The 15,179-nt window shown below is 40.9% G+C and overlaps 1 protein-coding gene across 1 annotated transcript; it reads right to left on the bottom strand.

Moving 5' to 3' along the window:
* Positions 1-10,446: 10,446 nt before the first annotated feature.
* LOC120727418 (NLR family CARD domain-containing protein 3-like) lies at positions 10,447-15,172 on the bottom strand. Its single transcript, XM_040021649.1, has 3 exons — positions 15,151-15,172; positions 14,894-15,022; positions 10,447-14,727 (listed from the first exon to the last, which is right to left on the bottom strand). The coding sequence occupies exons 1-3, from the start codon at positions 15,170-15,172 to the stop codon at positions 12,959-12,961; spliced, it is 1,920 nt and encodes a 639-aa protein (XP_039877583.1). The 3' UTR covers positions 10,447-12,958.
* Between the last annotated feature and the right edge of the window lie 7 nt (positions 15,173-15,179).

Here is a 15,179-nt window from a genome sequence, read left to right as displayed (position 1 = left end):
GTTTTCTGCCTTATCTCATGATATAGAGGATAAACAGCTTTGGTCCCAATACTGACCCCTGCGGAACTCCACAAACAATGTCCATACACTCTGATTGATATTCCCCAATTTTCACAAATTGCTGCCTGTCTCTCAAATAACTCTTTACCCATTCTAACACCACTCCTCTAATGCCGTAGTACTCCAGTTTATCAAGTAATATGTCATGATTAATTGTGTCAAAAGCTTTTTTAGGTCAATGAATACACTAACTATACATTGTCTTTTATCTATATTGTTGGTGATATTTTCGATCAGTTCGATTAATGCCAATGATGTTGATCTATTTGATCTGAAACCATACTGACTATCCATTATTATTTTGTGTTTATCTATAAATTTGTCAAGCCTATTACTAAAGACTTTTTCCAGTATTTTTGAAAATTGAGAAAGTAGAGAGACAGGCCTATAATTTGTGAATTGGTGTCTGTCACCATTTTTAAACAGTGGTGTTACTTTAGCTGTTTTCATTTGTTTTGGGAATGTACCAGTTGTAAGGACAAATTGCAAATGTGTGTTAAGGGTTTGGAATGCCCTCTATCACTCTCTTAACGATTTCCATATCAATGTCGTCAGAGTCTGTAGAGTTTTTTGTTGTGATCCCCAACAATATCAATGATTTCCATTTCTTCCACCACCGTTAAGAACATTGAATGAGGATTGCGGTCAATGAGTCTAGTTTCTTTCTCTACAGAATCTGTTATATCAGGAATTGTTTCAGCCAAGTCTGGCCCAACACTTACAACGAATTTATTGAACTCATTTACCACATCTCTCATATTAGTAATATTTCTATCATTATTTGCGAAATACGAAGGATAGTCTGCCTGCCCCGAGCCCTTTTTGATGATGGTATTTAATGTTTTCCAGATCCCTTTAATATTATTTTTATTCATAATCAGTAATTTTTCATAGTATTCCTTTTTACATGACCTTAAAATACTCGTTAATTTATTTTTATATTTCTTGTATTTATTTTCAGCTTCTGTACTTCTGTTCATTATAAATTCTCTGTATAAGGTATTTTTCTTCTTACATGCATTTTGCAATCCTTTTGTAATCCATGGGCACTCTGCATATTTTTGTTTTTTACTATATTTCTTTACTGGGCAATGACTATTATATAACAGTTTAAATTTTCCTAAAAAAATCTCATAAGCTTTATCAATATTTTTTTCCTTATACAGCATCTCCCATTCTTGCTTGAGTAAATCACTTTTGAATGCGTTTATTGACTCTTCTGTTCTCAGTCGTTTGTATTTTATTGTGTTTTGCTGTTTAACCTTCCTGTAATTGCTGTTATACACTATAAAAACAGGTAGATGATCACTGATGTCATTAATTAGGAGACCACTTATGGTTCTATTTTCTATTTCATTAGTAAATATATTGTCTATTAGGGTTGCCGACTGTGCTGTAATCCTGCTGGGCTTAGTGATCACTGGAAAAAGTCCCAAGCTATACATTGTATTAATAAATTCCTCTGTCGCTCTCTGCTTGTTTGGATTTAGTAGATCTATGTTAAAATCCCCACAAATGAACATGACTTTTTGATTTGTCCTAATGAATGTTTTATCTACCCACTCCTTAAAAAATTCAATATTAGAACCTGGTGTTCTATATATACAGCTTACAATGACATTTTTCTCTTTTCCCATACTAATTTCTATTGTTACACACTCTAATATATTATCTACCGCCACCGTCATTTTTTCTACCATCTTGTATTTTAAATTTTTATCCACAAACAAGGCCACACCACCGCCATTCTTATTCTTTCTATTTGTAAGATTTAATTCATATCCATCTATTACAAAGTCCTCTCCTTTCTGTTTATTAATCCATGTTTCAGATACTGCAATCACACTGAATGGATGTGTAAATTTGCTTAAATATTCCCTTATTTTGTGAAAATCTGCATATAAACTTCTACTATTGAAGTGGATTATAGATATTTTGCCGTCGACCTTGACAGTTTTGTTGAATTGTTCTTCAGTATGATAGTAGCAGGTATTTTTGATGTTAAAAAAGTTCAGTTCTGGATCAATGTCCTGCTCTGTGAAGTGTGTTTTGTATTCCGTGTTTACTGGTGAATTTATCTCCTGATTAGCAATCCTTTGTGGTAGCAATGTATAATTCCCAGATAATGAATTAATTGATTGTTTCATCCTTGAATACGTTACGCTTTAGCTTCCGTTGTTGTCTTCTATTACCTGCTTTGATGACTGTGGATTGTTTGTCCCGCTCCTTGCCTTTGTAGTCAAGTGACCTGTTAATATTTTTCCAGATCCTGGATGCATTTGATGACCAGCACCTTGGCTTCCTCCGGTGTACCGTTGAGCTTTATAAATATTTTACAGTTTGCAGTCCAGGTGTTCTGAATTTTACCCAGTTTCTTTAGGTATCGTGCTTTCTTCGCTATGTCAGCATTGGATTTGGTTAGATGGTCATTCATGTAGACGTTCGATCCTTTTAGTTTCCTCCCCTGCTTCAGCAGTGCATTCTTGTGTTTCCTGTTTACAAATCTTATGATGATAGCTGGTTTATCACTAGCATTTCTCCTGGGCAAGGGGTGGCATGCCTCGATGTTATTACAGTCCAGGTCGATCCCTTTCGACTGCAAGAAACCAGCTACTTGTTGCTCCGCAGAGCTCCCATCCAGATCTCCTTGCTCCTCTTTACTGCCAGCAGTCACAGCCCGAGCATATGACCGGGGTTTTATGTACAGCCCTGTGATGATCACGTCGTTCATTCTGGTATATTGCTCCAGGTCCGCGACCCTGCTCTCCAGATAGACGATCTGTTTCTCCTTCTCTGCATTCTGGTTACGTAGCGACCTTATTTCCTCGACTAAGTCTAGGATATATTTCTGTTGTAGCTTGATAGCCGATGTTTCCTCAGTTAGAAAGTCCAATGACTTTTTGATGTCCTCAATTTCATCGGCGTTCGGTGTTCTCTTAGGCCCCATTGAGCTTGTTGTCTTGCTCGCTCCGTTCACCGTCTTGTCACTGTTGATTTACTTGTTGGTGCCTTGCTAGAGGATCCTGGGCCCAGTGGCTGCTGGAGGATCCTGGGCCTGGTGGAGCAGTAGGATCCTGGGCCTAGTGGCTGCTGAAAGAGCCTGGGCCTGGTGGCTGCTGGAGGAGCCTGGGCCTGGTGGCTGCTGGAAGAGCCTGGGCCTGGTGGAGCAGTAGGATCCTGGGCCTAGTGGCTGCTGGAGGATCCTGGGCCCAGTGGCTGCTGGAGGATCCTGGGCCTGGTGGAGCAGTAAGATCCTGGGCCTAGTGGCTGCTGGAAGAGCCTGGGCCTGGTGGAGCAGTAGGATCCTGGGCCCAGTGGCTGCTGGAGGATCCTGGGCCTGGTGGAGCAGTAGGATCCTGGGCCTGGTGGCTGCTGGAGGATCCTGGGCCTGGTGGCTGGCGGCTCTCCAGATTATTTCCATGAACACTGAGCTGGATCACATCTACAGTGCTGGAAGTGCCCGTCTCACCACCAACCTCTCTGTGCACATTCACTTTTCAACCCTTTGTGAGACACTAAAGGTGTAAATCTGAGTATTAATCTATGTTAGTGCGAACACCTCTAATAGGTTGGTTTAGTCTTTCCAAGTCATATCTTCCCTTAGATCTGCGGTCCAGGCTCCTAAAATCATCCTAGATTAACAAGCACTACAATCTAGAGGAGAACTGCACTAACAGGTGTGACTGATAAGATCTGACCTGCAAGGATACTCATGTTTATGTATCAGGACAAGCAGGGAAGACCTGGACATCAACTCTGTCAGGCTGCCTGAGTCCTCTCACCCACATCAGCTCATCAACTCTAAACAGGAATGAGCAGCTCATTTCAAAATAAAAGGCTGGAATTGTAAAGAAAACAAACAGAGCTCATAAACTGAAACTGATTTCATTTTTTCAGCTGGAACATTTTAGTTGTTCCTTTTTCAATACATACATACATAATTATATTTACAGTAAGTCTTATCATTCCCCTTTTCCCTGCCAGTCACCGCCAATGTTCCCTCTAATGTTTCATGTGTCTGAGCGAACACACAAACTCCCTGAGCGTCCCTTGGACCACTGTGAGCAACAGCAGACGTGTGCACTGTGGTCACGCCAGCATCTTATCCATCCAAGTTACATGGTTTATTAAAGTAATCAAATTACAGCATTTACATTTATGTTAGACTACTTTTAATTAACTGCTTTAGCCCACTTACAATGAAAATTAAAAACAACCTTGTTCATGACCTGTAGCATGTTAACACTATATGAAGTAAAAATAACTTGAACTCCAATTTTTAAAACACAACTTTATTTTTTCTATTCTTATAAAGCTCTGACTTGTATTATGAGTCTGTGGTCTGGGAGAGAGTCTGTAACTCTGTCTGCAAAATACAGGATATAATGACCAATGTTGGGCAATTAATTATATAGTTACTTCTTCAAAAAAGTAACTGAGTTTTGCAAACAACAAAGTTTGTTGCAATAAATACTGAATACTTGATCTCCCTGTTGGAGCTCAGTCTGGGGGGAGTTCTTTTTTCTCCTCATCTTTCCTGATGTTGTGCATTTTCTGCTGTTCGGTTCCAGGTCGCTGCTCTAGCGGCTGACCGGCCAGCTACTGTGGAGCAGGGAAATTATTTTACTGCTATTGTTAAATAATCATCATTACCATTGCATTAATAATAGAATTTGCAGCATTGGTATTGTGTTCAGAGGTTTAAACAGTGTGTGTCTTTTTAGAAAGACTAAGTGCAGCAGGCTGACAGGAAGTTGCAGAAGAGAAAGCAGAAGTGAAAGCAGAGTCTAAGTATTCTGAGAAGCAGGCTAGACGAGGCCATTTGAATTACTAGGTTATTCAAATTGTCTGTTATACTTTTATATTCTTTTACTAAGCTCTTAGTAGAGGTTCTTGATTAAAACATTTAATCAACATAGTACATGCAGAGTTTCAGTTAGGTTAGTGCACATAAGGATGAGCCTCTGTTCTGGTGAAAGGTCAGAAGTGCAACGGGTGAGATGAGAGAGCATTTAAGGACGAGACCCAGACAGTCAGTAGGTGAGAGGTGACATAGAGGCTGAGTGAGGTCGTGACATACACACACACACACACATTAGTTAGACTTATTTATAGGAAAGAGGTTAGTTATGTCTGGTTGTAACTGCGAAAGTGTCTCTGGAAACGAGGAACCGTTCCTTGTTGTCTCGGCAAAAAGAGGAACAATTCACTTCAAGACAAAAACTGAAAGGTTGACCAGAAGGACCGGCTATGAAAATAGATGATGATGTTCTTTCAAAATATGTTAAAAGTCATTGTGGGGTTGATCTGATCCATGTATGAAATGTATCTGTGACGTTGAAGGGGCGTCAGTAAATCTAAGCCCTGGTAGTATAAAATAATTGTTTGTGCTTTGATTAAGTTGAAGATCAATTGCTGTCTGCGTACAGAGTTGTCTTCCCACGCGTGTATTCATTAAAATCATCGTTTGACTTCACCCGGCCGGATCAGTGTGGTTATTCTTCAATCACCTCTTGTACCCTTCCTCAATTTTGAACCCTTAACATTTGGGGGCTTCGTCCGGTGGTTGAGGAGGGAGAGAATTGGAGGTGTAGATGGAGAGGTTCGGTGGTCTGACGGGCAGACATGAATTCCAGTGGTCGAAGTGAGTGGGCATAAGCCGGCTTATTCAAAGGTAAGGCACTACCTGTTGAATTATTTCCAAAGTGTGCCAAATTGGACATGATAAAATTTAAGTCTACTCACTGAAATTACTGGTGGATGTCTGTTTTGATTTTGATGAGAATCTCATGACAGTACTGAGGATTTAAAGCAGTTGGACTGCTGGAAATGATTGCGGTTGGACCGCTAAAAGGATTTAATGCGGTTGGACAGCGGAAAGCAGTTGGACTGCTGGAAATGATTTTAGTATGTTAGGGAATTTGGTTATTTTTTGGTTATAAGGTTGGACCTGCTTCAGTCTTACACTTTGTTGGGTGTTTTACTGTTGTTCCAAAGTAGTATAAATTACACAAGAACGCCAGTTGGACTGGTAGGAAGCGCAGTTCTCGGAGGTAACGCTCCCTCCCGGCCAAGGACGCTTTGCCCTGACCTATCGGCGAATAGGGTTAGTACGGTCGGCAACCGGGGAGAACTTGGGAACCTCCAAAATAGCTAGTGGTTGGACCACTTTACCGTTTGGAACGGTAATCTGCGCTTTTTTGGGCAGCAAAGGTTGGACCTTGGGTGTTGGACACTCTTAAATTGAGTTAGGGACTTTAGAGATGAGGCCAGAAACTGTTGGACAGATACTGGTTAATTGATTACAAAAAAGTTGGACTTTTTCGGTTAGACCGTTAACTTAAATTTTTCGAAATTGTTTAGGCGCTAAAGCTGACAGATCTGACAGTAATTGTAAATAGAAGACGTCTGTGTAATAAAATAAGAGTATTATAAAGTGAGAGGAGGCTGTGTGTCGAGTCAGTAATGCACTGACTGCTTGCTGCTATTTTTAGACGGTGTGTGTGTGAGTGAAAAGGCAAATGAGTAAGCAGTGTGTGTGCGTGAAATAAGGGTGCATTGTTTTTAGATTAAGACTTAGTAAAACTAAACTGTCTGATTAGGTTGTAAAATAGGAAAGAGGAACCAAAAATATTGCTCTGAGTGCTGTGTGTGTGTAACAGGAAATGGTGTGGGTGACAGGAAGTTGCATGCCCATAGAAGGAGAGATTGTGATGAGTGAGCACCCAGACGGGTTAAACTCTAGGCAGATAAAGCGAATGGAGATTTCAAGAAAATAAATGAAAAGGATATTAATCGTATGCTTTAGTGTGTCAATACAGGTTCAGTGAAAAGATGCATGAATTAAACCTGATTCTAATATAAGATGCAATGCAGGAAGCAGCTTAAACTCCTTTAATTTCCAGAGCCAGTGTGTCCCCTCCGTTCATAGCACCCGTGCCCACTTGGTCCCCGTATCAGGCGAGTATGGAAGGCTGGATAGCCCATGACGGGTAAGATCCCACCTCAAAACCCTGGGACAACCTAAGGCAGGCACAGTCACGATTACTCGGCCCCACTCAGTCCCTGTGAGCTCAGACTCACTGGTGAGATGAAGTGAAGAAGACGGGACCTCAAGGGTAAAGCCGCTGGGCTAAGGCGGAGGTGGAAAGTGGCAAGTGGAGCCCTAACTTCTGGCTGAGGACCAGGAATGCTGTTAATAAGGTGGGAACTTAAAATTTGGGTTAGCAAATGTGGGAAAGAAAACTGACGGCTTAAGTGGAGAATTATGAAGGAGTCTGACACACTGCAAAAGCAACATAGGCAAATTCACATACACAAGCGGAAAATGCATTAACCTTACAAGGACAAGCTCATAAAGATTAATGCATAGACATTGATTGAACCTGGCTAAGAACACAAACATACGCAATGAAGAACAGCTTGCTATTTGTATGAGTGATAGAATGGTGTGAATGTTTAATAAAATACATTTGAGTTTGAAATTGAGGAATAACTCAGAGAAGTTATATCACAAAGGGAGTGAGTTATGAAAAGAAACGGTGATTAAAGTAGTTTTAAAAAGAGTGACTTAGGAGTGCTCTGGTACTGAGTGATCAACACTAGTGATCACTGTAGAAAGGAATAAAATAAAATAATTAAATAAGTTGGTAATGTTTAAACATATGTTTCTCTTGTCACGGCAACTTCTTGAGATATGACTCAGTATGCAAATTAGCTGGAGTGAGTGGTGACGCAGGAGCTTCCTGTGTGTGTGTGTAACTGAGGAAGTGACTTTCAGAAGAGGAAGCATAGCAGACAGAAGAGGAGTGCAGATTTGGGTAGGAAATTTATAGTTTAGTGATTATATGTTGTCGTAAGGGGGTTATGTTTTATGTTGAATGTAAGCATGTTAAAGAGCATAAGGGGGTGATGGTTGTGTGCAAATTGTGTGGTTTTAATGAGACTTTCGGTGTATTGAGGAGGTGAAATTATGTGGTGGCAAAACTTGTGTGTTTAAGGGTGTTGAGGTTGTTGTGGTGATGGGTTGATTCTCTCAGTTAGGTTCGGGTTGTTGTTGTTTTTGTTTTTAGTAGAGGGAGTTTTAGGAAACATGGACATGTCTAAGAGGGGGCCCATTATTTTTGTAACAGTGCACTTAAAGAAAACCTGTCAGGTGATTTTGTTTTGTGTTTTGTGAGCTAATAATCAGCTCTATTTTTTCTCATTTCTGTTCTAAGCAGGCCTGGAACATAACTGAAAATTCTCGGGAAGAGCAAATATAAGGTGGGCTTTCCAGATTACAACTGGCTGAGGAGAAAGCTACCTGTGGGGACTGATCAGGTCGTAAGTCCCTGTCTAAAAAAGGATTGTAGCGAGTCAATCCAGTCCAAAAGCATAAAGAAATATTTTCCTATGGAAAATAAAAAATAACTGAGCTCATTTTGCTGAGGGTGGAGAATCTGATCGAACGGGAGTCTCCACTATCAGCAAATATGTGGTGTGACTGCATGTGAGTGAGTGTGTGGCTGGATGAAGGTGAGGATGAATAAATGTGGACAAACAATTTGCTTTTACCAGAGAAAATTTCCGTTTTATTGAGTGGGGTTAGATTATGGGATTATAGTATATTGTTGGGAGAATGCCGAATGCTAAAGGGGAAACATTTTTTGATATAACTCATGTTACCATTAATTGAAGAAATACATGACTGATAACTGTTCTGTTTTAAGTTTATTTTTATGACATAGATTGGATCATGAGTGGGGAAAACTGAGCATTTTAGTTTTGTATAGTATTTTCACACATTTCATGTGTCAAAATAAAGGGGGGTTTAGGGTGTATTAATTTAATTGTTTAATAATTTAGGATCATTTTAGGACTTTTGGGTTTTTTGATCATTTGGATATGGTAAAACTGAAACTGTTATTTTTATGTTAAGGTTAAAGGATTAAAGTGAACTGAATCCTGTTTAGTAGATACAATGCCAGTGTTTTTTAAAGCTGTGTACAAATCTTAGAGGGAAATTGTGGGACACGTTGACAAAAAGATATGCTTTGGGGAAAATTAGTGAAGGTTGTAGGAGGAGAAAAGGTTTGATTTCTTTTTTGGTTTCTAGAAGTAGTGGTTATAATGTAGGCTTACACATACAGATATTACATAGATTTATTTTTAGGATAAAGGGGAGAGCTTATACGTAGAAATGATTTTTATACATATTGCATTTTGTGCCTTTAAAGGAGTTGTGGCTCAATTCATCTCTTGAGGGTCATGAGCCTTTGGCTAGCGCTATGATTAGCCAATCTACTGTGAGGATGATATGAGTTAATAAAGGATTGCACACGCTTACAGACACAGAGTCCAGAAACACACATGACAGTATTGATTCCAGGGAAAAAGGCCTCAAAGTGATTTAGCTTTTAACTGAACTTAAAGAAGGACCAAAGAGGAAGGAAAGCATATGTTTTGGTTAAGTCTGATAAATTAGAATTAGAAGGTATTGTTACATTAAAAGGAGCAAATGAAATAAAAAGGCTATACCAAAAACAGGTTATAACATAGGAAATGTGAGGTTTTAAAATGAAGTTAGTGTTAACACACAGGAGTTGTTTCTAGGCAGCATTTAGCTATGATGAGATGTATACAGGAGTAATTGCTTATATGCTTAAACTTAATTGATTAAAGTGGTTGTTTTTCTTTTGGAGCTTTTAGTAGAATAGGCGCTTATAATGATTTTCGTGTTAAAAAGGTGTCTTTAGGTCAGAGCGAAGGAACTTGCAGCAGCGACAGTTTGTGTACAGGATGTTGATGATCAGATACGGGAAAATAGAGCGAGCAACCAGACGTTTAAGAGTTTTAAAGTTATGAGTAACGTTGAAGAATATATATAAATACAAGTCAATAAGTTAAGAACATAATTAGGATCAGGCTTTTGATTACAGAAGTCCCAAATAGGATGAGTTAGGGAGGTGCAGGAAAAGGTGTTTTGTTTCCTTTGCAGAAGATCTCGGTGACCACAGGGGGTGAGGATCCTGGAGGTCCAAGGCCTGATGGACCACAAGAGAGGGACCAAGAAAACCTAAGCTTACACATGGAGTGTGGACACGATGTATTGCGACCTCTGGTGTTCCAGAGGTCGAGAGAGGGAGTGTGGAGCAGGGAAATTATTTTACTGCTATTGTTAAATAATCATCATTACCATTGCATTAATGATAGAATTTGCAGCATTGGTATTGTGTTCAGAGGTTTAAACAGTGTGTGTCTTTTTAGAAAGACTAAGTGCAGCAGGCTGACAGGAAGTTGCAGAAGAGAAAGCAGAAGTGAAAGCAGAGTCTAAGTATTCTGAGAAGCAGGCTAGACGAGGCCATTTGAATTACTAGGTTATTCAAATTGTCTGTTATACTTTTATATTCTTTTACTAAGCTCTTAGTAGAGGTTCTTGATTAAAACATTTAATCAACATAGTACATGCAGAGTTTCAGTTAGGTTAGTGCACATAAGGATGAGCCTCTGTTCTGGTGAAAGGTCAGAAGTGCAACGGGTGAGATGAGAGAGCATTTAAGGACGAGACCCAGACAGTCAGTAGGTGAGAGGTGACATAGAGGCTGAGTGAGGTCGTGACATACACACACACACACACATTAGTTAGACTTATTTATAGGAAAGAGGTTAGTTATGTCTGGTTGTAACTGCGAAAGTGTCTCTGGAAACGAGGAACCGTTCCTTGTTGTCTCGGCAAAAAGAGGAACAATTCACTTCAAGACAAAAACTGAAAGGTTGACCAGAAGGACCGGCTATGAAAATAGATGATGATGTTCTTTCAAAATATGTTAAAAGTCATTGTGGGGTTGATCTGATCCATGTATGAAATGTATCTGTGACGTTGAAGGGGCGTCAGTAAATCTAAGCCCTGGTAGTATAAAATAATTGTTTGTGCTTTGATTAAGTTGAAGATCAATTGCTGTCTGCGTACAGAGTTGTCTTCCCACGCGTGTATTCATTAAAATCATCGTTGGACTTCACCCGGCCGGATCAGTGTGGTTATTCTTCAATCACCTCTTGTACCCTTCCTCAATATTGAACCCTTAACACTACCTAGCCTGACCCGTCTCCCCAATGTGATGTTTGTGTATTGTATGTACGGTTGGCAAGCTCAGTATCCTAATTGCCCCTTGAAAATAAATACAGTGTTCTGAATCTGAATCTGAAAAGATTACAGAAGACGACTCTGTTCAGTAAATATTACGCTCATGCTGTCAAGAAATACCAAAGGTAGGTAAAACTCTGGTTGTTGCAGCCATCCAGTATGACATGCTTTGTACTGTTCTGCTGAAGTTTGTGACACCTGGTTGATGAGTTGTGAAGGACGATGAAACAAACACTTCACTCAATGTTTGTCTTCTAAACTGGATGTAATTTGGGCAGCCGATAGTTTTTCTTAATCTATCCCAGCTGCAAATAGGAACACAACAAATAAATAACTTTACCCACTTTGATCCTTATCATTCAAGATTGTGAAAAGATTCTCTAGTCAGAGAATACTGGTGATTTTAGATGAGAGAGATGATTTGGAAGATGATGAAGGGGAAGAGTTTTCAGAACTTGAGGCCTTTTGTCTTCATTGTATAGGACAAAGAAGACAGGAAGGGAGGGAGAAGTGAGGAGAATAACACACAGGAAATGGTCATGGGCAGACTCAAACCAGGCCCTGGAGTCACGACTCTAACCTTCAGTGCATGGGTCACCTGCTCAGCCAGGTAAGCTACAGCAGTCAGCAGTGTGTGAGTTAATTTGAAGACAATGATGACTATAAGTCAAAAAAAAAAAATACTATCATCAACCAACAAGGGGAAAACAGTGAGCTTGAATGACCAAGCTTTGACCAAGTGTGGCTCACTCCTCAGTCTTCTTGCCCAAGTAGTGAACCACCCTGCATGGCCATCAATGTGGTGCAACCAAGGCCATCATACAGTACAGGCCATCCAAGCTGATTTTAACTTTTCCTCCCAGATACCACCTTAGAAATCATCTAGATTAGGATATGTTGGCTGTTCTAGATCCAATCACAACAAACAGAGAGCTGTTGTGTGTCCAAGGTGAACAGGGAGAATATATACATGCATAAAGTCAATAAAGTCAGAAGGTTTGCTTTAGACTGTGCTGCAGTTTATCATCAAAGACAAACAGGCACCATGCTGCCAACAAATGGCATCAAGTCTGACTTTAGTTTACTTTTTTTTGTTCTTCTTTTTTTAATAAAGATTAAATTTTATAGCAACCACAGCAGAGATAACCAGGGAAGGTGTGCTTGAGGGGATATAGCTACAACAGCTGGTTTCAGACTGAAGATGAACTGAGGTGCTGCACCCAAGTCTGCAGGTTCAGGGAGGGACAAACATCTGCTGCAACCAGATTGGAGTGAGAGGAGAGAGCAGGCCAACAACAACAAAGAAACAACAAACACACTGTGGAAGACCGAAGCAGAGTTTAGTTTAAAGTGGAACTAAGGATGTTTCTCTGGCTGCCAGGATTCACTGAGTAATTCAAATGCTTTCTTTAATGCAGGACCCACCATGCATGTAAAAGCAAGTGTTTCACCAACATTTGTGACTAAAAATAGACCTGCAGTAGAAATGTATCTAGGAGCATGCATGTGAATATGAAGTATCACAACATCAGGCACATGCAGCCTAAGTGTTTAAACAAAGACTGATAACATAACAGCAGCAGTGATGATCAGAGTTTATGGTGAATCCAGCGTCTCGAGTTCACCGAGTTCTGGAGGCATCAAAGAGGTCACAGTTGTACTGGAGAAATCCCAAAACTTTAGGATACAAACTCATACAAAGACAGAAAGCCTGGTGAAATAAATTACTGACACAGTTGGATGTTAAAAGTAAAGACATGAGTACAAATGTACTCACAGAGCTTTGTTGGAGGCTTTGACCACTGGCAGCAGCCTCAGAAGAGCCTCCTCTGAAGCAGAGTATTTCTTCAGGTCAAACACATCCAGATCTTCTTCTGATGACAGTAAGATGAAGACCAGAGCTGACCACTGAGCAGGAGACAGTTTATCTGTGGAGAGACTTCCTGATTCCTGTTGGATCTCCTCCACTAGAGAACGATCATTCAGTTCATTCAGACAGTGGAACAGATTGATGCTTTTCTCTGCAGACAGATTCTCACTGAGCTTCTCCTTGATGTACTGGACTGTTTTCTTATTGGTCTGTGAGCTACTTCCTGTCTGTGTCAGCAGACCTCGTAGGAGAGTCTGATTGGTCTGCAGTGAAAGACCCAGGAGGAAGCGGAGGAACAAGTCCAGGTGTCCATTTGGACTCTGTAAGGCCTTGTTCACAGCACTCTGGTGGAGAGATGGTTTAAACCACCAGGAGGTTGTTTGTTGTTGTTCCATCAGATTGAGTCCAGAGTTGATGAAGGTCAGATGGACATGAAGAGCAGCCAGAAACTCCTGAACACTCAGATGGATGAAGCAGAACACCTTGTCCTGGTACAGTCCTCTCTCCTCTTTAAAGATCTGTGTGAACACTCCTGAGTACACTGAGGCTGCTCTGACATCGATGCCACACTTTGTCAGGTCTGATTCATAGAAGATCAGGTTTCCTTTCTGCAGCTGATCAAAAGCCAGTTTTCCCAGTGACTCAATCATCTTCCTGCTCTCTGGACTCCAGTGTGGATCTGTCTCAGCTCCTCCATCATACTTGACCTTCTTCACTTTGGCCTGAACCACCAGGAAGTGGATGTACATCTCAGTCAGGGTGTTGGGCAGCTGTCCTCCCTCTCTGGTTTCCAGCACATCCTCCAGAACTGTAGCAGTGATCCAGCAGAAGACTGGGATGTGGCACATGATGTGGAGGCTTCGTGATGTCTTGATGTGGGAGATGATCCTGCTGGCCTGCTCCTCATCTCTGAATCTCTTCCTGAAGTACTCCTCCTTCTGTGGGTCAGTGAACCCTCTGACCTCTGTCACCATGCCAACACAGACAGGAGGGATCTGATTGGCTGCTGCAGGTCGTGTGGTTATCCAGAGGCGAGCAGAGGGAAGCAGTTTCCCCCTGATGAGGTTTATCAGCAGCACATCCACTGAGGTGGACTTTCTAGGGTCAGTTAGGATTGTAGTTTTGTGGAAGTCCAGAGGAAGTCGACACTCATCCAGACCATCAAAGATGAACACAACCTGGAAGTCTTCAAAGCTGCAGATTCCTGCTTCTTTGGTTTCAGTAAAGAAGTGATGAACAAGTCCCACCAAGCTGAACTTTTCCTCTTTCAGCACATTCAGCTCTCTGAAAGTGAATGGAAATATGAACTGGATGTCCTGGTTGGCTTTGTCTTCAGCCCAGTCCAGGCTGTATTTCTGTGTTAAGACTGTTTTCCCAATGCCAGCCACTCCCTTTGTCAGCACTGTTCTGATTGGTTCGTCTCTTCCAGGTGAGGCTTTAAAGATGTCTTCTTGTCTGATGGTTGTTTCTGGTCTGTCTGGTTTCCTGGATGCTGTTTCAATCTGTCTGACCTCATGTTCATCATTGACCTCTGCAGTCCCTCCCTCTGTGATGTAGAGCTCTGTGTAGATCTGATTCAGGAGGGTTGGGCTTCCTGCTTTAGCGATGCCCTCAAACACACACTGGAACTTCGTCTTCAGCTTAGACTTAAGTTTACAATGACAAACAGCAGCTTGAAGTTCTGAATGAGAAGAAATATGTAGAATATCACTTGAAAGTGGAAATAAACACTTAATTCCAAAAGAATGAATCTTTAAAACATGTTGCTCCATCTCTTCAGACATCAGTAAAATGTCTCATTTATCCAGCAGCTTAAATCTTTAGATAAATCCTCTTACTGCTCTGCAGACGGTCAGCCAGCTCCTCCTGCTTCATTCTCCTCAGGAAGTCCACTGTGATCTTCACAAATGCCTCTCTGCTGCTGCTCCTCTGACTCTCTAAGTTCGTTGACTTACCCAAGGTGTTCACTCACACTAGTATACCTGTGAGTAGTGGAAACATACCCAAGCAGTCAGACATCCAGAAGTGGCCTTATCTACATGAAGTGAGGCTACCAGAGATAGAGGCTAATGTAGACCTGCTTATAGGAGCCAACTGTGCAAAAGCAATGGAGCCATGGCGTGT

The sequence above is a fragment of the Simochromis diagramma genome, unplaced genomic scaffold (assembly GCF_900408965.1).
Source record: "Simochromis diagramma unplaced genomic scaffold, fSimDia1.1 OVJJ01000653.1, whole genome shotgun sequence".
Taxonomy (NCBI): domain Eukaryota; kingdom Metazoa; phylum Chordata; class Actinopteri; order Cichliformes; family Cichlidae; genus Simochromis; species Simochromis diagramma.
This window is presented reverse-complemented; position numbering and strand designations above follow the sequence as displayed.

Bases quoted from the DNA above. Each gene is read 5' to 3' on its own strand.
- LOC120727418 (XM_040021649.1), bottom strand. From the start codon at position 15,172: ATGGCTCCATTGCTTTTGCACA. The intron at 15,023-15,150 runs GTTGGCTCCTAT...TACTAGTGTGAG, and splicing joins GGCTCCATTGCTTTTGCACA to TGAACACCTTGGGTAAGTCA. The intron at 14,728-14,893 runs GTAAGAGGATTT...CAGAACTTCAAG, and splicing joins GGCTGACCGTCTGCAGAGCA to CTGCTGTTTGTCATTGTAAA.